The sequence below is a fragment of the Nanorana parkeri genome, unplaced genomic scaffold, assembly GCF_000935625.1.
Source record: "Nanorana parkeri isolate BGI_ZX_2015 unplaced genomic scaffold, ASM93562v1 scaffold263, whole genome shotgun sequence".
NCBI lineage: Eukaryota > Metazoa > Chordata > Amphibia > Anura > Dicroglossidae > Nanorana > Nanorana parkeri.
In genome coordinates, this window is record NW_017306531.1 from 1464083 (window position 1) to 1486027 (window position 21945).

The 21945-nt window shown below is 42.1% G+C and overlaps 1 protein-coding gene across 1 annotated transcript in view; it reads right to left on the minus strand.

The window, feature by feature from the left end:
• Window positions 1–12533: 12533 nt before the first annotated feature.
• Window positions 12534–21945, minus strand: part of LOC108787462 (ventricular zone-expressed PH domain-containing protein homolog 1-like) — an 86296-nt gene continuing 76884 nt past the window's right edge. Inside the window, exon 6 of the mRNA XM_018557032.1 lies at window positions 12534–12906. Coding sequence (XP_018412534.1) covers window positions 12670–12906 — 237 coding nt within the window. The 3' untranslated portion in view covers window positions 12534–12669. The remainder of the gene's footprint in view (window positions 12907–21945) is intronic.

Genomic DNA, 21945 nt, shown 5'->3' on the forward strand with positions numbered 1-21945 from the left:
CTCTGTGTCCACTGCCCCCCTGGCTCTTCCACTGCCACTGTGCCCATCTCTATTCTCTCCCACTGCCACCTCAGCATCTATTGCCCCCCGGCTCTTCCACTGCCACTGTGTCCATCTCTCTTCTCTCCCACTGTCACCTTTGTGTCCACTGCCCCCCCATTTGGCTCTTCCACTGTTGCTGTGCCACCCCTTTCCTCTCCCATCACCTCTGTGTCCACTGCCCCCCCCCCCGCCTCTCCCCCAAGAGGGAACAGTGCACTCACGTGGCCTCTCCTTTGGGATCTTTCTGCCTCTACTTTGGGTCCTGATTGTTCTGTACGGCCGGCCGAGGGGAGGGAGCGATAATTTTCTTTGTAAAATCTATTGCTGGAATTTGTAGTCCTGTATAGCTGATAGTATTATGCATTGCTCTATAATCTGTACACAGGAATGCAGAGCACCACCAGCTATACAATATACATAAATTCAGCAATACTGACAGCTATAGCCTCCCAACCCCCCTGGAACAGCCTTCACCAGGCTCATCTAACTCCTGCAACACCTCTTTCTTCTGAACCCTTGGTGGCCACAGGAGGGGAGTGCAGGAGAGGGTCCTCACAATGACCCAAACAGCAGGATGGGGTTGCCTGGTTGTGCCTGCAGAGTCTGTACAGGCTCTGCCAGGCTAAACATTTCCCACAGGTGACAGGCATTTGCACAGCCGCCTGTGTACATCCCCGCACAGCCACCGCTACATACAGCTGTCACTGTCACAGAGTTTACTACGGTTCAGTGTAAAAAAACGGCACATTACTTAGTGTGCTGTTTTTTTACAATGAACCGCAGTAAAGTCTGTGACAGTGACAGCTGTATGTAGTGTCACTACTAGCGCGTTGAATGGTGACTATATTACAAGTCACTGAACAATGCTTTGTGTAGGGTTGGTGAGATGCATGCATTCTCTGCAGATTGTTCACTTCTCCTGCCTTCTCCAAACTCTTCACCCTTTAGTAAATAGCCCTGAACATTGTCTGTTCCATTTGCCTTTCAATTTCAAAATGCAGAGCATGTAATTCATATGTATATATCAATGTCTGTTCATTAGTGCAGTGCCAAAGATACGCAATTGTAGGCCATGATGACTTCGCCTTGCATTCCAAACTTTTATCAAATTTTAAGGATTAGTGATAGAGACATCTACAGTTAATATAGTTGGCTGTGTTTCAGATTAGAGCCATAGTTATTGTTAAAGAGCATATTTAGAGTTTTCACCCATTGTAGAGATTAGTGCACAGCAATAATTGGCTTAAACTGGCCGGATGTCCCATCAACATAATTACCTGTGATAAGATCAAGCACAAGCCATCTGAGAGATCCTTCATTATTAGGATAACATACATTCCAGTGAGCATTGTGGACTGACTGTGGAATAACGCATCCAATCGTGATTAGCTCTCCCTAATTTAAAGCATTATTAGAAGAACTGCTAATATGGAAAATGACTGTTATCTAGTCTAAAGTCTAGAGCTGTGATAAAACCAACCACAACACACCTCTGCTGCCATTGTACTCCTCATTGCAGCTCTGCTGCTCACCAACCACACATCTACCAATATTATCCCCCCAGCACTCCTCTGCCATCAATGTACCCCTCTGCAGTGATTACTGTACTCACCAGTCTCTCTTACAACCCTCATCTGCTCACACACAGGACGTACATGTATGCTGTTAGTGCAGTAAGTCTGGTAAGGTGTCACAATTGTTTCCAAGAGCCACCTGCACTCCTTACGGTCTTACAACCTCATGATATTAGTGGTGATCACATGCATTGTGCCCTGCAAAACTCCAAGTAATCGCAGCGAATCACCAGCACGCACAAAATGCAGTTTCAATTCCTCGTTGAAATGTTTATTGAAGAATGTCACATCTTGTCATCAGAGGCTAACGTTTCGGGGCCTCACAGGGACCCTTTATCAGAGCACATCGTGACAATGTCTCTCTGCTGAGGTGTCCCTGCGAGGCCCCGAAACGTTAGCCTCTGATGACATGATGTGACATTCTTCAATAACCATATCAACAAAAAATGTAAACTGCAATTTGTATGTGCTGGTGATTCACTGCGATTACTTGGTGAGGTGTCAGGCACTGGTACATGTGTGGGGAGCATGGGCGGATCCAGAGTCTATTCTCGGGAGGGGCACTGCCAGAAAATTAAGTTTTGCTTACAGAACGGTTAATATTTTATTTAAGACGGTTTCCCGGCCAACTACAATTAAGCCGGTCAAACAACATGCAGCCAGCTTCCCTGGCAATCAGGAAGCCGGGCGGTATGTCATTACCTGCTGCCGGCTTCCTGATTACCCGGGAAGCCTGCTCCATGCCAACGGAAGCGCCGGTATTCTTATTCAGTATCGGCGAGTACCAAAAGCAAAATATCTGTACTCGCACTTGATACCGAAAAACCGGCATTGGTGCATTCCTAGTTTTGATTAAAACGATTTTTTTGTATTCGGACAAGTAGATTGTCAATAAAGGGCAAGTAGATTCGGCCCCCGCTTTATCCCTTGGACAAGTTTTTTTTTTTTATTTCCACACCCCTGATTACACAACAATGCAGAATAGCATCAGCTATAGAGGACTACAAATCCCAGCAATATATTATACAACAATGCAGAATAATATCACCAGCTATAGAAGTCTACAAATCCAAGTAAAACATTATACAGCAATGCAGAATACCACCGTCTATCGAGGACTACAAATCCCAGCAATGCTATTTACACCAACGCGGAATACCACCGACTATAAAGGACTACAAATCCCAGCAATACATTATACAGCACCAACTATAGAGAACTACAGATCCCAGCAACACATTATACAGTAATGCAGAAAGATATGAAGCTACATACTCTGTGTTGCTTCAGGACGACAGCCTCGTGTCTCCAGGGTCTCAGCATGGCTCTCTGGTGGTCAGTGCAGGGCTCTCTGGTGGGCAGTGCGGTATTTAGTCAGACTCAGAACATTCCAACATATATTACAAAAAGCTTATATTTTTTTAGATATAGGAGACAGAGGGATGCTTTGTCCTCTGCAAAGACTTCCCCCCACCCCACCGTCGGGCCCCTATCATTCAGTTTTGGGCACCAGCTGCTTGCTGCAACTGTGATGATGCAGAATCAGCACAGTAGCAGCAAGCAGCTGGTGCCCAAGGATGAATTGGGGCCCAATGCTGGGGTAGGGGAAGCCTTTGGCTTTCCCCACGTCGGGCCCCTAATCAGCCTTGGGCACCAGGCCAGCGAATGGCTGCTACTGTACTGATCTCTGCAAAGGCTTGCCCTCTCTCCCCACCTCAGTGTCGGGCCCCTATTATTCAGTTTTGGGCACCAGCTGCTTGCTGCAACTGTGATGATGCAGAATCAGCACAGTAGCAGCAAGCAGCTGGTGCCCAAGGATGAATTGGGGCCCAATGCTGGGGTAGGGGAAGCCTTTGGCTTTCCCCACGTCGGGCCCCTAATCAGCCTTGGGCACCAGGCCAGCGAATGGCTGCTACTGTACTGATCTCTGCAAAGGCTTGCCCTCTCTCCCCACCTCAGTGTCGGGCCCCTATTATTCAGTTTTGGGCACCAGCTGCTTGCTGCAACTGTGATGATGCAGAATCAGCACAGTAGCAGCAAGCAGCTGGTACAAAAGGCTGAATAGGTGTCCAACATTGCAGTGGAACGGAATGCTGGCAAAGTTTTGCCACACGTTTGATCGCACTGCGGGGGTGGAAGCGCTGTCATTGAATTAAATGCACCGCCACGCCCCCTCTCACCCCAAGATGCGGGGTGGAAGTTTCACAGCGTTCGCGGTGCGTTTTAGTAGCTACCGCTCTGGAACGCACAGGCATTCGATGTGAACAAGCCCTAAAAGCAAGCAGCTAGCCTGGTGGGAAGCAGTGCCATTGAATTAAATGCACCACAACGCCCCCTCACGCCCCAAAATGCGGGGGGAAGTTTGACAGCGATCGCGGTGCGTTCCAGCAGCTACCGCTCTGGAACGCACACGCTTTCGGTGTGAACAAGGCCTTTCTGTGACCTCTGCAGAACGCACCAGCGTGGGCCATAAAAACTCAGCCCCAGTACACCAAGTCTCAGCTGCAGCTTTCCCCCCAGCCAGTCCCAGACTCACTCAGGTCAGCTGCTGCTGTTCCCTCCCCCAGCCCTCTGCTGGCTTACCAGTGCAGTGAAAAACAGCCTCAAGCTCTGCCGCTCAGCCCCCACTGTGCTTGCTTCTCCTATCCTGTTGCCCGCTCCGCGGCCATTTCAAGAAAAAAAAAAAACTTTCCTGCACATCACGTGGGCAGGAACGTACCAAAATGTGACACGGAGGAGGGACAGCTGTCATTACACACTGCGGGTGGCTGGCCGTGGACACAAGAGTCAGGACAGGAGCGGCACTAATGTGGGGGGGGGGGGGGGCAATTGCCCGGTTGCCCCCCCCCTGGATCCGCCACTGGTGGGGAGGGGGTGGAACATGCACATGGACCAGCACTGCATCTGTACCTGTACCTGCCAGGGACACAATAGGCCCTTCTTGCATCTAAGCAGCATCCCAAACCTGGCTTCTCCTCTGCGCACTGCTCATTGGTACATGTCTGATCACATGACAGCACTCAGCACTTGGCTTGTCAGTCTGGTGTGTGCTGCTGTTCAGAGAGGCTGGTGATGGGGTGCTCCAGGACATAAGTGGTGGTGTGGTTGCAGCATCAGGTGATGCTTCAAGCTCTATGCTGTGATCCCAGGAGAAAGCTGACACAGGACTACTGATTAAAAAACAGGACTGTCCCAGGAAATCCAAGATAGCTGGCAAATATGTACTTAGCTTGCATGCAATTACCATGAAAACATGTATATTTGATGCTAGATCCTCTTGAATTAGAGAGTCATAGGCAAATAGGCTGCTCAATTTGCAAGATAATTTTTAACTTTGCAAGGGAATTTTATCTTAGCTTAGTGAATGAGGTAAAGTGCTGCTGACTTCTATCATTCAATCATGTGCAAGCAAAATTCCTGTTTTTTAAAATAAATTTTCCTTCATTGTGTATTCATTGGAAAGCGAATTTCCCCCACAATTACTAAGCTAAACAGCAATTACCTTGCAAAGTAAAAATTCTCTTGCAAAGTGTACAGCCTATTTTCCTTTAGTAAATCAGCCCCATGGTGTCAGCTCTCTCCTCTATAATAGCATACATCCCACCGCACTCCAAACTGGAATCCAAATTTAGACAAATGGGTGCTGGCATGACCAGCGGATGGCCCTGCTTAAGTCCAAATATACAAGTTGTCACCCGCACACCAGGTTCAATGTGTCAAAACGCCTTTATTTAGACACTATGAATAAATGATGACACTAGTGGACAGCGACATTTCAAAACCATCAGCGGTCCATTCATCAGGCAAACATAGTGACCATAGTGTCTATGTTTGCCTGATGAAGGGACTGGCGATGGTTCTGAAATGTTGCTCTCCACTAGTGCCATCATGTATTCTTAGCATCTAAATAAAGTAGTTTTGACACATTGGACCTGGTGTGCGGGTGACTACTTGTATATTTGATCTCTCTCATCCAAACACATAAAGTACGATATGAGGTATATCCTCTGGGGCCCCCAGGGAAGCAATGTGGGTCACTTGCCCCCTGGGTTGTACTTTTAAAGTATGCCCTGAATAAATATGTTTCATCATTCAGACATAAATCAGAGTCAGCCAGTGAAACATGGATCAATATATAGCTACCTGCTGCCTGTTCAGACCTGGGATTACAGCATAGGGCAGCACTAATTTCCTTTGCAATGCTGAGATGTCATGTTACCGAATACAAAGATCCACAAAAAAAGCTGATGCTGGAAAATGTTAAGAAAGTTTGCCACAACAAATGTCCTTTAGAAACATCCACCTTTCATTATACCCATCAATCACTGAGCCACTTTAGCAATCTTTGTATTGTACACTTTTTTTTAGCACACAGAAATATCTTTCCCTACCATGAAAGGGTTAGTTGATTGTATTTACAACTCCCCCCCTCCCCCCAGGTGAAAGGTTCCAAGTCCTACCCTGGAGGTCTCTGTGGTGTAAGAACTGAAGATGAGATGTTGTTTGATGGGCAGGGTGTTTCAGAAACAAACCATACATCTGGGAACATGCAATCCCCAATTCCCCAGCTTTTTGTGGCCCTGTCTCAACTTTTTGGATATGTGTTGCTGGCATCAATTTCAAAATTACCTTATTTTTTCTTCAAGCAAAAAATACAACAAAAAGGCTAGAGCGCACTCACTAATGGGTAAAGGACCTGTTACGCTAGACACCAGCAACATGAGTAAAGGTCTCACAGGAGTGGCGCTTTTTCATCTTTGTGATTTACCTTATTTTTTCTTAAAATTGTACAGTTTCTCAGTTCAAACATTTGATATGTTTTCTATTTTCTATTGTGAATAAAATATGGGTTTATGAGATTTGCAAATCATTGCATTCTGTGTAGATTTTACACAGCGTCCTGACTTTTTTGGAATTGGGTTTGTACGTGCCAGTTCCTATAAGTAAATTGTTCAAGTGGACTTTGACATGAAAGGTTTAGAACTGCTGATACATGTTAAATCTAAACCTCCTTTATAAATGACCCTTACTCATGTGATTGCATGTACAGAGTGGCAGCTTCAAACACAGTGTACAGAACAGCACATGATAATAATTATTTAACTTGCTCAATACTTTCCGATTTCTCCTAAACAAATGAAAAGAGATCCATTGTTGAAATAGGAATTCTATTCATCTCTCCACTGCTAAAGACTACTGTTAATTAGAATTAAATAAACTTTCTTGAAAAAGGGGCTTAGCTCGCCAGTTTTACCAAATAAATTCATGGGAATTTCCAACTTAATCTGACTGCACACTACAGAGAGAAACAATTCTAAAGCTAAACCCCAAGGAAAAATAAGATTTAACCCAGCCTTAGGTCGTCCTCCCCACTGCAAGAGTTATCTGCTTTTTTTCCATCCCATATGGAGTGATGAATAAGGGGCTATACACTAACTCTTAGGCCCGGTTCACACCTGGGCGTTTTGTAGCGCGTTCCTACACTTTGCAAAACGCTCAAACACCGAAATCCCATTATTTCCTATGGGTATGGTTCACACCTGGGCGTATTACAGGCCGTATGAACGCGCTACAAAACGTCCTACGCCCAAAGAAGTACAGGAGCTTCTTTGGGGCGTTTTTGTCGCGGTTTCCATTGGGATACAGCCAAGTAGCCCTTGGAAACGTGCGTTTGTCACGCGTTTTTTACCACGAAACGCGCGACAGACGCGCCTAGGTGTGAACCCAGCCTTAGGTCATCCCATACAATGCAGGACCAGCAGTGTTAGTTGTGAGCAAAAGGGATTTGCTTAGGTTGATTACTAGATCCCTCAGACAGCTTTATTTACAGCAGTTGTGGTCTCTTTGTGCCACCTTGCTGCATGTGATGGACCTCTGTTTCTACCCTGAAATTAACAGTAGCAACAGTAAGATTGTGAATTGAAAAAAAAAATCAGCAGACAAGGCAAACTGATTGGATCTTCACACTGGAATATAATATAAATGTTTATTGGAAATAGCAATAAACACATCATCCCATTCATGAACAGCCAAAATAAACCTACACCATAATTTAAAGCGTATGCCTACATCAGCATGTAGGTCTGTGCTGGATATTTTCACCATTTAAAGCTAATCTCCATGCTGTTATAAAAACAGGAAGTAATGCAGTTATTTATTCATTAAAAATAATTAAATGGATTTCTAAAATTGACTACTGCAAGTACCTGAAGTTCATTTAAATTTCTTTTGATGTCAGGCTCTTTTAATCCTCTTTATAGAAGCATTTACATTGGAAGAGCGAGGCCAACATTTTCAGGGTGCTTCTGCTCCTTTACTGTTAAGTCAGCAGGCTGGGGGTGTGGTCTTCACTAAGCATTACTGCTACTGCAATGTTGATCATTGACCTGGTTGTGCTGTGCTAAAGGTGATTATGTTACATGATTTTGGAAAATAGTTTTATGATACTTTCACATTTTATCAGTAAAGACGAGTATATGGGATTTTTTTTACTTCACTATGGGGTCTATTCACTAAGCTGCCGAAGGATCTAGCCATAGCTTTGGCCGATCCTTCAGCTAGCTTCGGCCGCAGGACCCCTTCGGTTCAGTAGAACCGAAGGGGTGCTGTAGGGCTATTCACTATAGCCCGTACAGCTCCCGAATGTGGCCAAGCGGCTCAGTTGAGCCGAACGCATATGCATCGGCTCGGCTGAGCCGCACTGAAAGCCGAAGCTGGCCGAGCGGCCAGCCTGGTTCTGACAGCTGGGCGGAGCCAGCCGTGATCTTACGGCTGGCTCAGGCAACTTGCAGAGAGATCAGCGTCCCTGGTTACCTGCTAACCAGGGACACTGATCTCCAAACAGCAAACTCTCCCTGGCGCTCTGAGGGACCGAGCAGAACAGCCGAGCCGAATGCCGCTCAGCGGCATTCGCCTATTCACTCACTGCTGTTCGGCATCTATAAGAATAGGCCGAACAGCAGTGAGTAGCCTGAGTTCGGCTCAGCCGATCCAGATGTTGGATTGGCTGAGCATGCTGAGCATGTTCGGACGAACCGAAGCCATGCAAAGCAAGCCGATGTTTGGCTCACTTCACTTGGGGTCGGTTGTTCACTCAGCTGCCCTCGGCAGCTTAGTGAATAGACCCGTATGTCTTTAGTCTAAATTCCTTTTTAAAGTGGACCTAAAGCTAGAGTCTGACTGTAGGTCAGCCTAAACCTTACTTTGCCTGCTGTCATTAAAACGTAGAACTGCACTTAAATACTTAAGTGTCAGTTGAAGAGGGTCCTCTGGGCTTGATAACTCAATGGTTCCCTGCTACTTCTGCCCTAACACCATGACTGAAGGTTTAGAACTCAGAGGGGCACACACATCCTATAGTCAGTCATTTTATCACTTTAGGTCTATTTTCAAGGCTCCAGCTGAATCATTTCTTCAGAACATAAACTGAGAATTACTGAGAAAGTTACTTTTTACATCAACTGTTTAAATAATATTTCTCCATATTGATTTATGATACCAATTGTTTGATCCCTCTTGAGTCAATAGCATAAAAACATTGCCATAGCCTTAAACTGTTTGGTTTATATTCAAAAAAAAAAGTTAACAACCATATGTTTCAATTTAACACATTGCTATTAGATTTGGGCCATACCTTGGCAACTGGGCTGTATTTAGAGTTTATGCCGCCCTGAGGCCACCCATTTTTCCACACTTACATTGCATAACTATTACTGTGATAATTAAAACCAGTATATGCTAATGGATGTAGTATTTCAGTGCTTTAAGTACAAAGGTTCCATTGGATTGTGAAGTTTCTTAATCCAAACATACTTCCAGGTGCTTCTTTCTTAAACCATCCAAGCAAAATCTATTAACAAATAATTGACAAGGAAACTCCATTAGGGAGTTGCATCTAAGTGTAGAAAATACCAGGTGACTTAAAAACGTATCGTTGACCTCTGGCAAAGCCTCGTCTTCAAATGCCAAAACTTGTAGATGTCTTTTACTAAAACCTAACAGATTTAAAGGGTCTTCTAAGTGATGAACAGGGTTTGCAGTTAAAACAGATGCAGTTTAGGTAAGAATCACTTTTTTAAATATTTTATAGCTTAAAGATAATTTGTGATATCTATATTGGATCTATTTGTTTTATTTTTATGAAAACATTGAGCAAAACCATAACAACTGAAGGTAAAGCCACCCACTAAATTCTGATCTGCCCAAAATCCAGGTAATTTACGAACATAACTATACCTCAGGGGTTCTTAAACTTCTTAGTATTTTATTTTAATAGTGGGCATTTCCAACCAGCCCAAAGTCTTTTCATCTCACATTCTTGTCTAGATAACTGACTTCACTCCCCACCTTTCATGCACTCTACCTCCCCATACGTGCCTGTGTTGCCATTAACGGTTAATGTGCTATCATCTGCTGATTTTGCGCTTGTACACAAAGTCAAATGGGGACCCATCCCAAACATGCCCATTTTTGGTCTCAACCCATAGTTTAAGAAACGCAACTATACCTGAATTAACCAATGTGTATCTATTTTAGTATGCCTTATTTTGACTGGGACCTCACCCTACAGGAACAACGAGTCCTTGAAGTCTCTTCATATACATCAACAGCAACCTGTCTCACTTTTGTTTGTAATGCATGGGGGACTAAAGTTACTGAAATTACAATTCTATTTTTTGGCAAAACCCAGAAGTCTTCATTTGAAAGGCAATGTATAGTTATTTCTTATTTATTTATTTACATTTATTGTAGTCAAGACTTAAAATATAATCATTTGAATTTTTTTTCAATTGAAAAAAATGTGTAGATGTGAAAAACAAATGAAAATAAAATTTACCCAAACCATTATAATTTCCCTTTAATCTATGGAGGGCTTAGACTAAACTAGCGGATTTCCAGTTTTCTTAGAAATTCTCTGTAACAATATTTATGACAACTGTTATTAATCATTTTCTGTTGTTGCATCTTACAGCCCTTTAAAAGCCACAAGGTGAAAGTAAGAGGATCCTCCGTGCTGTGGAACATATTTATGAGAACATTTGAAATATACAGCTTGTCACGAGAGGCTTATATGTCATCAGGAGTCTGATCTTTTTTGGAGATGAACCATGAGTGCAGGAGAGCTAATAAGGGTAATCCTCTTACCTGTAGTTCCACTGGTTTGCTGTATTCCAAGGTGAGGCAGCAAATGTAAGGACACGTTTATGACATTGTGTACTGTTTGATGCATATTTTTTGATTTTTTAAATGTTTTTTTTTCTCAAAATCAGATTCTAATCAGCTGCCCTAGGCCATTAAGCGACTGTGGCACCATATGACAATGATGGTTAATCTTTTATTGAATTAACTGTGCTAAAATGTTATATGTGTACAAGGAAAGACTTTCAGCTACAGTAGCTGTTTTTGTTTTTTCAGCAATCTATATTGCTATGTTTCTAGTGCTGATTTTTGGTAATCTAGCAATATGTATAATGATAAGGGTCCAGATCTAAAACAACCTAATAAATACATCACAGAACAAAATATGGTTGATTCATGACAGGTACATGGTAGTACACAGTCACATTGTCCAAAAAAGGTGCTCATCTCATCATAGCCCCTTAGGCTCATTTGGGGCTCCCATTCATAAAAAAATAAAGCAAAGAAAGTACTCCAAGCTTGAGAAAGAGCCAGTTGAGCAATGCCCACAGAGCTTCTAACTTTGCACTGCCACTTTGTATATTACAGTTATAGAGCTATTTGTGTACTGATATATAGATGCTCAGTGTGGAGCAGATTTTCTGGATTTCAACGGTAATACATAGTCAATATTTTGATTAATACAGAGTCAATTGGTTTAACCATTTAATGTCACTATTACCTATAAATTATTTTTCTGTATAAAATTGTTTTTATTAATTTGCTATAGTTAAAGTGTAACGGCAGGCAAACATGTAAATACAAGGTTTTACCTGCTAACATTTTTTTATTGTTGTGATTTGCTTCTGCCACACTATATGCTACTCTTGCACTTATTTCCTCCTTCAGCAATACAACTCCCTTTGCCACCTCTCCATCTTCAATCTACTCACAACATCATCACCTCTATCCAATAATCAAAGAGATGACTTTTGAAGAAGTAAGGCTCCATTCACATATAGCGTTTATGTTTCCCATGCGGTTTTCCGTGTGGAAGACAGCGCACAGAAGAAAACGCAAACATTTTTAATCTGCACGGATTCCGCCTATTTGCGGCCATTATATAACCGCGGATGTGACGAATCCGCCATATTATCGTGGTTGTACTATTTTGCGGGCTGCACAGTTCCGTACTGCGCGGTCGCCGCAAAAGTCTGAACAATGCACAATAAAGTGCATTGTTTTTTCTTTTTAGAGCAGCTCCGCGCATATTCAGCCAGCCTAAAGCTGTATCAGAAAGTAGTAGTGCTGAACTAGGAGGTATAAGGTCAGGAAGCAGAAGGGTAATTTACGGAAGAGGTGCATACATGCATATCAGACGTGTTTAGAAAAAAGAGTAACTAAAAAATCCTCTGGCAATTAAAGAATAGAAGTCAAGTAAGTCAATTGCATATTGTTCCACTGAATGTATGTTGATTTTTTGTATTTACTAATCGTAATCGCAGTCATGTAATCTACAATTTATTTTATTAGTTTGTCATCGAGATTTGGTACTTAATAGCAATTTATTGAGTGCTTCATCACAAATCTACAGTTACTGATGATTTAAAGCCACGTATGCAAAAATGATATAAAAACAATATTGAACAATTAACAAATTAACAGATTAACAAATGACAGAATGTGAACCACAGAATGTGCCCAGTGTATGAAAAGTGTGCTAAAGATCACATTTTTGTTGCACAAGTAATCAGCTTTCTGTCATTTCAAAAATCCAAGTTTAAAAAAAAAATTAAACTTACAATTACCTTTAGCACACTTTCTATATGTCATCTCAATATTGTTATTACAATTTTTTTGGTATGTTTGGTCCTCAACGTGTTCGTCTTCTTAAAGCCTTCAGGATCTAGTGAGAACCTGGAACATTTCTACCAGATTATAAGTAAGTGGTAGCCTCCCTATTTTCTCTTTCTTTGGCTTGTGCAACAGCAATATTGATACACTGCAGCCATTCTTCTGCATTCCTTTCGTCCTTTGCCTTGAACACATAGGTTTTATTTTCTGTGAAGATTTCAAAGGCTCTTGGAAGGCCCCGGTCCCTGCGCTTCTTAGGAACAGCTTTTACACTTTGAACCTTAGTCAGCTCAATAGGACAATCATCAGGGTCATCTTTCTAAAAAAAGAAAACATAATCACAAACAGTTACAGTACAGTGAAAAAATGCTTTCACCCCAGTTGTGGTTCAATCACTCACACAAAAACAACAAATCAATGAACAAAAACAGGCTTACTCCTCTGAATAATGGATTGCTATATGTAGCACATTCCTAAGAAGGTGGTTTGCATAAACTGAATAATAGTAAGGCATGGTTACTGTTGATTTTACTATAGATTGTAATTGTGGTTCTATGAATTAAATTACTGTGGGCAAGAGAGACAATATCTTTATAGAGTAGAAATGGATCCACTCTATAAATTCCATCAGACTAGTATTTTTTTCTAGTAAACATTGTAGCAAACAAATTGAGGGGAATTTATCACAACTGGAGCAGACAAAATCTGGAGCAGCTGTGCATAGTTTGCAGTCAGCATCCACCTTTAATTTTCAAAGCTTAACTGAACAAACTGAAGTTTTGATAAATCCCCCCCATCATGTTATAGGTATGGTTCCATACCTTGACTTTACTTTAATTACTTAGTATCCCAGAGGGGCCATCATCCCCATACCTAGCGTGGCCTTGACAAGCTAAATTAGACTTTTCAGTTGGGCCAGTGGCGTCACAAGGGGGGTGCGGCCCGCACCCGGGTGCCACCATTGGAGGGGTGACACCAAAATGACTCAGTCATTTTGGTGTCACCCCCCTCTGAAAAGTCGGGCGCTCGTTCATGGACCGAACGCCCGACAGTATCAGGAGAGAGGAGGGGACCCGGCGGCATACCTTATCCCGCCGGGTGACTGTCTCCTCCTCTCTCTGCCGTCGTCCATCACCAAGATGGTCGCCGGCAGGTATCAGAATACTGCCGCGCAGTGACGTCTCGGCGGGGTTAAACTCGGGTGTCACCCAGCCTCGGGACGCCCCTGAGTTGGGCTACTACTGTCACCATGGTAATTCTGCATATGTTGCATACATTTGCAGAAGGAAAGCGTGTGTATATAAAATTTACACATCCAAGATTCCTGAATGGAATTTTCATAGGAAGAATTAAAAATAGGGGATGATACGTGTAATGTGATTATCATGAATTACTAGCATAACCGCTATTTGCAGTGTTTTACTATTATGTGTGTGTTTTTAGAGATATTGGTAGGCCCGCCTATAATCCCTAGCATGCCCTCTGACCCATGAAATTGGTTGCTCTCCACCTGCAGCAGGCCATTATTAGTAAAATTTACAGAAAAAGGTACCTTTTCCTTGCAGGGTCCTATGGAGCCACTCCTCTACTCCCCGCTCCCTCCTCCTACATTCTTCCTCCAAGATTGACATTTGCTGGAGACTTAGCTGTCTCTTCTGAGCTTGTACTGAATATGAAGTTCAGTCAAGCGGAGCTGAGAGAGTTGGAGTCAGCTGTTTTGAACCATGATGAAAATAGATGCTTGGGCAAAATTTTAAGGATATATTTTCCTGTTCTATTCAAAACAAAAATATAAAAGTTTGCCTGGAGTTTGGTTTCCAGCCTATTTCTTTTATCAGTTGGAGTAAAGCATGCTGCATTCTTAAAAATGAATTAAAATAGTTAGCTAAATCTCCTAAAAGCCCTCATCCTACACAGAATGTGTGCAGTCTCTTAAGAGAGAAGGTGAAAGCATAGGTTTGCTGGGAAAGAAATCATTGTATGCATGTGGAGTGGGACAAACAGTGGCAGGGATAGGCAAAGATCTACTGTCTAGCAAGCAGGCCTGACAAAACTTGTTGTAATTACAGCTCAGCAAAAGCACTGTGTGTTCAGCTCAAACAGGAAGTTATGAGCACAGTAGATTTCTGTCCAATTATTTGTAGGAACTTCTCCTAAAGGCTGTAAATAATCCACAGAAGAAGGCCCTGATACCTTATACAGACACTCACATTGGGAGTGTCTGTATAAGGATTGCAGTGTCAGTTGTTTCCTTACAATCTAAGGGAATACCAAGTCCTCCAGCGATGGTTTATAACTGCTGTGCAAGAGATAAATCACACCTAAGTGTACAAATCCCTATCCACAAAATGGAGACTACAAGATGGAGGGGCCCAGAAAGCAAAACAGTGCCTCTAAAAGGAACCATGTGGTTGAGAGTAAGATCCTCGACATCATCCAGTGAAGGGACAAGGTCACTCACTCTGTCACAAGAATTCCCAAGCCTTCTCTGAAGTGAAGGACTTACAGCACGAAAGTAATGTCTAATGCAGTCCAGTTCAAGGGACCTGCTCACATAATCACCAAGTGCTCCAGGGAACAGAATTACGGGCATTAGGGCAGCCTTGAGACAGAAGTCCCCCTTCACTAGACAGAAGTCCCCTACACTGGTGAGGGGGGATTACCCCATAGACCCTAAAAGACTGAGGGTTCAAATCAGGAACCACTAAATCCATAGAGACCGCCTGCATATCTTGATTCAAGTCCAGATTCCTAGATGCCAGGTGGGAGACTAAGGAAGACAGAAGGTAAACAAGAAAAGTTGAAGTGATGTAAAGAGGGCAAGCCCCCAGTATCTCACTAGTACAGGGGGAAAGCTTTGATTGTTACCAACACTACACATATCTAAGGCTGCAGAGAGTGGAAAACTACAGGGGTTGGGCCCTTGTGAGAATTTTGACTATTCTAGTGCTATTTCTGTTAACCTGGCTCACAGAAGCATCCACATGCATGGACTACCTATTAGTTAGTCCATTCTGAAAGGGGAAAAGCTCTTGCATAGACGTCCCCACCCTTCCGGTTGCTTCCAGTCCACATAGAGGAAGTCCTCAAAGATTGGGTGTAGCAGAAAGGTCTTAGCAGGCACAGGAGCTTTAAAAAAAAAACCCTAGGCCTATAAGAACAGGCTTATCCAGCAAGTGAAATGTGATATGCACTGCATGCATAAGGTTTGAAACAACCCCTTGTACATCCAAGAAATGATAACAGGGGCTGCAGACCCAGTTTGGCTTACAGTCTCAAGAGGGGAGAGACTGTCCCTACCAGGGATGTTGCTGAAGCACAATTAGAACACCTGTGGACAGAATGGTCCAGTAGCTGGGCACAAACAGCAAGGAAGTATCTACTGGACATGAGGGGAGGCCTTGGGTCCACCCAACAGAGCTGAAATAGGCTCCATAAATGAAGACCCTATAACAATAGGGGTGCCAGGTGTGAGATAACAGGCATCATATACTGCTGGGGACACGGCATAAATGCCCCCAGAACCATCAGGGAAATATGGTCACTGTGTGTCTTTGAGAAGACACATTGCATTGTGTGGAAACAGGCAACTAGGCCCAATATAAGGCAAGGCCTCAAGTACTCAAACTCATCATTCTCAGTCATTGTAAGGGAACAGTGGAACAAAACTGAAGGCTGGCATCCACTTGATGCTTCACAAGCAGGAGTAGCAGTGCTAAGGTGCTTCATCAAAGAGAAATGGTGTGCATGAAAGTGCGCAGCATGCGGGTATGCAGCACTCCATCTAGCGGATGATATCAGCACTCAATCCCTCAGCCTTAACCCTTACTGCTGTGAAAATGGTAGGAAATTTAAATGGTGCTACCAAATGTGAGGTAGCTCTCTGTGCTTCAGCCTTACTCACTAAGTGAGCCTTCAGAGTCAGGGTCATACCAGAGGCTGTGCTGTGGCTCTAGACCAAACAAGTGGTCTGTGGCAAACTAACACAGTACACAAAGGTCCAGAAAGCACCGCAATACAGAGCCAAATAACCAAAAGTAACATTCCAGGCTAGCTCCGCAATCTTCCAATTCAGTGCGGTTCAGGTACATTTCCACAGCTATTGATAAGGATATGCTGATCCAGATAGCTGCTATGTAGAGCCTAGTTCAAGCAGCATTATTGAAATCTTGCTTGAAGTCAAGAAAAAATTATATATATATAGTGTGCTGAGTATCATGATTGCAGAAATTAAAATTGAATAGAATAAAGGTTCGCAAAAATATAGTTAAACATTTCTGGATTACAAAGACACTACATTTTGCAATTACAAAACTTCTTGAACAACATGTAATCGACTTAGTAGAACAGCAAAACCAGAGCTATATTCCATTAATGTATTTAGGATTTGGAGTACAAAACATAAATGTCTTTTCGCTTTTCAGTGTTTTTCATGCCAGGTCCCAGTTTCACTTTGAACACAATAGATTGGAAGATCCTCAGCAGAAGCATAATAAAAACAAAGCCACTTCTAGCTGTCAAGTAACTACTAGGGTCTGTCAAAACATGGAAAATGGGATTCACAAAGTCTCCCTATAGAAAGCAGGCCAGCCATTCCTTTTCTCTCATTTTTGGGTCTAGAAATATTTTCCTACAGTAATGCAATTTCTCACAGAGGGGGCCACTTGTGAGACAACACTAGAGGTATTCTCACTCACTGGTGCTAAGAGGATTACTACATACTGAATCTAAAGTTACAGTTTTGGTTTATATTACTCTGTGGTTTGACAAATGATACCAATATGTTTTTTCTTAGAGCTACAAATATTTTTTTTTACACAGAAATGTTTTAAAACAGTATAAAAACTAACTTCTCTATGGTTTGTAATATGGCAGAGCTACCAAAGTGTAGGTTATTTAAGCAATTTATGCATATGTATTTAATATAAATACACAAAATACTGTATTGCACAATGCTGTGAATCTAACAAATTATGCTTGATTATTGGTGTGGAGAGCACAGAGATGGCACTAGCATTGAAGAAAAAATCCAGGCTTTACATTTAAGTAAGGATTCCTAAATATAACCTACTAACAATTTTGTTCCCATTTCTGATGATAGGAGGGCTATAAATATTCTAAGAAGTTGATCCCTTAAACAGGACACCTAAACAGTTTGCTGTCTATGATCAACCTTATGTAAGATCTTTGAGAGTCCATGGGAGCCATGCCAACCCCAAAAAAAGCTGCACACTGTCAATCTTCACTCGCTTCACGCGCTTCTCTATTTGTAAAATCCAGTAACCTCCAAGGCTGTGGTCCCTGCCTGATGGCTGCTCCATTGGAGCCATGCCTTGTCTGAAGCCTGCAGAGCATTGCAACCACCATCATTGCATAACAAGGACAGGCTTTTACATTGTTTACATCCCAGAGCCAGGTCCATACGAAGGTAATGTCACATAACATGATAAATGACATCACCGCACTCGTGCCAGCATGGTTTTTGACCATGGTGGCATTTACAACCTGTTATCTTTGCATTTACAGTTACCTGTGAATGGATCTGTAAATGTGACTGTGCGGGCAGAACCATACACATTGATGATAAATTAAAACAACAACAGGACACTTCACAGAGAAACACCTTGCAATTCAGGTAAGTGGGGAGTGGTTTGAGAATGGGTGGTTGGGAAATGTGACCATGTTTCATGTTACACTCTAAATATAGGTGTAACATGAAACATGGTCCCAAAGGTGAACAATGCTTTTAGGCAAACCTGCATTTAAATAATACTGACTATTCAATATTTATGCAAGAAGTCATTCACAATAAGGCTCCGTAAATGTGTGCTACAGGAACCCCTGTACCCAGAAGTATTTTGAATGTAAATACACACTTTTTGACAATTAAACAACACCCATAATGGAAGAAATACGGTGGCTAGTGTTACTGACCTCTCCTAACTGCTTCATCCAGGTTTGCAAGGTTTTTGATACCAGGCACAGTAAGGCAGCAATGAGGAAAGCAAGCTTACATGTTTCTCTAATTATAGGTATACCTTCAACACACAAAGTGCATTCCACAATGTAATGCAACACCTAACATTACTCTACATGGGCACTGCATGATGATGAAATGTAGCCAGGGTTGCCCATGAAAAACTGTACATTAATGTACAGTGACAAGGGGTAGTTAGCCTGTACATTAGTGGTGGTGAACTTACTAGATAGAGTGCGGCCACTGACATCAAAGGGCCACACATTATATTCAATATATATAATGCTACAAAAGATTGTAAACAAATAGCAACTGCGGACCTACTGCAAAATATGGTCAGAGATTGTAAATATGCTGCAAACATGGGTGGAGACTGTGGACATGCTGCAGAAGACCCTTAGAATATGGGAACATTTTACATGAGACTGCTAAAAATCAGTGCTATTAGGCCTTTTTCACACCAATTGCAGAGCGGATCCAGTCAGGTTTCTGCACACGCACGCTAGTCTTTTAGATGCGTTTTTGACGTGTTTTTGGCTAAAGAATTTTTTTTTTCTTTTAACATGGGCTTTCAGTGCATTGCAGGCATTTGCATGCGTTTTTGATGCGTTTGCAGATCCAGAGCAGGTAAAATAGGGCCTGCTGCAGTTATTTTACCTGTTCTGGACCTGCTCTGGATCTGCACGCTGCAATGTGAATTGGAGCTAAAAATACCCTAGGAATACATTGGACGCAGTTTTAATCTGATCTGCACCTGCTCTGCTCTGCACCTGCTCCGCGCTTGGTGTGAACTAGCCCTTACAGTTTTAGTACAAATCAATTCTTCCACATTTTGTGCTCTTTACAGACCACATCAAATTGGGGCCGTGATAAAGGACAGCTTCCAGGCTTTCCTTTGCCATAGCTCTCATCATGCAGAGCCTTAAGTGTGGAAACAATTTTTTCACACTTTCAGAGTAAGCACCTAGGCAGGCAAAAGAATAGCTACTGGCTGCTGGGGCCTGAAAACTGCAAAAAGAGCCTCTGGTTGGTCACCAGGACTCTCAATGATCCCATCTGTATTAAATTGCCATGTCATTGTTAACCTCCTGGCTCCTATAGCAAGAGAGAAGAAGCTGATGAAGCAGATCTCTGCTTCATCAGCTTCTTTTGGGGTCCCGAGGTGACATTAGGGGTCCTAGAGACCCCTAATGTTAATGTAGTTTTGTGAGGTTTCGCGCGCGTGCGCAATTTTAAGGCTTGGCATGTTTGGTGTCTTTTTACCCGACGTGACCCCGTCTTTTATATTTTACCAAAAAATTGGGTAATAATAAATGTTTTAGAATTTAATATAGGGGAAACAGTTTAAAAAAAAAAATTCTGTAAATGTTCCTTAATATAGCAAAAAATAAAAACCCCAGTGGTGATTAAATACCACCAACAGAAAGCTCTATCTGTCCCCGAAAAAGGATATAAAATTCATTTCAGTGCAGCGTTGCATGACGGAATAATTGTCAGTCAAAGTACCGCAGCGCTGAATACGGAAAAATGGCCTGGATGGGAAGGGGGTTTAACACCCCGGACTTCAAGTGGTTAATAGAAGTAAACAAGTATCATGCATTGTTATTAAATAGTGGGAGTTACGGGAGACTGCAAAGTAACTTTCAATCAGGCCTCAAACACAACTGTAGTTCTGTTTTTCTACGTACTTTCTTTTTTTTAAATTATGGCCAGGACATCAAAAACATATAAAAATATGTTTTAATTTTAGCAAGCTAAATATAAACTATTGCATTTGATAGCATGAATTATTTTGCCTAGACGGCAATTTTAGACTCCTTTTTTATATTTCCAAGTTTCTCCTTTCCTCTTGTTATAAAAAGGCAGTAGCTTAGAGAGCTAAAAGCTAACATTGACATACACAAGTGAATCCATTGTCATGTATTAAATGTCTATTTGTAAAACAAAGGTATAAAACATAATTTTAAAAACCTTACAGTAAGCCATTAAAGTTTCCAGAAATATAAAATATATGTACACAGATCTAGATCAGTTCATTTTACACCTATTAACTAGAGTGGATCAAAAACATTTCAGTGTGTTCCTTAATACCTTTGCCCAGCTTTCATACCATTTATACAATCTTTAGACTAAATCTAGGCCCAATAAATCCAAGACACAAAATATATTGACAAGTTTAAAGTGGCATGTTTAATCTGAATAGGGGTTTTCATTACTGGCAGTAATAAAACACACTGTGACATACACAAGCACATGACAAAGCAATAGTACATATTCCACGTGTTATGCATTATATCACAGATTCCCTTAGATTTCCTGTTGTTTAGCTCTTGTGTTGGCAACTCTAGGAGTGTGTTTGTAGCAAGTGGTCTGACGTGAATAATGACCACCAGAAACAGTCATTACAATACCATTTCATGTTAGTCACACTGCACATGACTGAGGAATTAATGAACAAATAAAACAACAGGAAATGATTAATAGACAGATACACCCTTTAACAAAAATGAGTTGTAAGTTTAAGAAATATCCCAGAAAGTGTGTGTCAATACAAATTATACAGTATATATACTGTAATAAATAACCGACAATTGTATACTTACCTTTCTGTAATTTTCTTTCCTGGTGCCAATACATGGCAGCATATGCTTGGGGTTAGCTTCGCCCCTCACCCAATCACAGGACCAGTTATACTATAAATTAAAGCACACCTCCCAAGGCCACCATTCTCTTAACAAGCACTCAATGCGAAAGCCATGGGAGGGTCCCGTATGCTGCCATGTATTGGCGTCAGGAAAGGAAAATTACTGAAATGTAAGTATACAATTTTCCGTTTTCCTGACACCGACATGTGAATGGGACACAGCAAGCAAAAGCAAGGGAGGGCAAAATTTGAGATATTTATCTAATTTACACAATTTTTAAACACATTCAGAACCAAACGTCACCATGGACAAGATTCCTGGATTGAGCTGTAATGGGGACATATACCATGTTACTGCCCTTCCAGTATAACTCTAGAGATACACCACTAAATCTGTCCATAAGGATGAAATCCTTCAGTAGAGTGAACCCAGAGATTGACCTGTGGCTCCATCTGCTTGACCAGCGACAATGCATGTGACCTAGTGGATGCAGAGAGCCCCTTTCTGATACTGCCAGAAAGATGAACAGATGAACCTGAAAGAAAGTGACCTCAAATATGTACTTCCTCAGCATAGCAGCCACATTTAAGGCATGAGCTGAAGCATGGAGGACAGGAATAAGAATGGTGGCCTTGGAATGCGTGCTTTCATTTATAGTATAACTGGTCCTGTTATTGGGTGAGGGACGGAGCTAAACCCATTCGTATGCTGCCATGTTGGTGTCAGGAAATATATA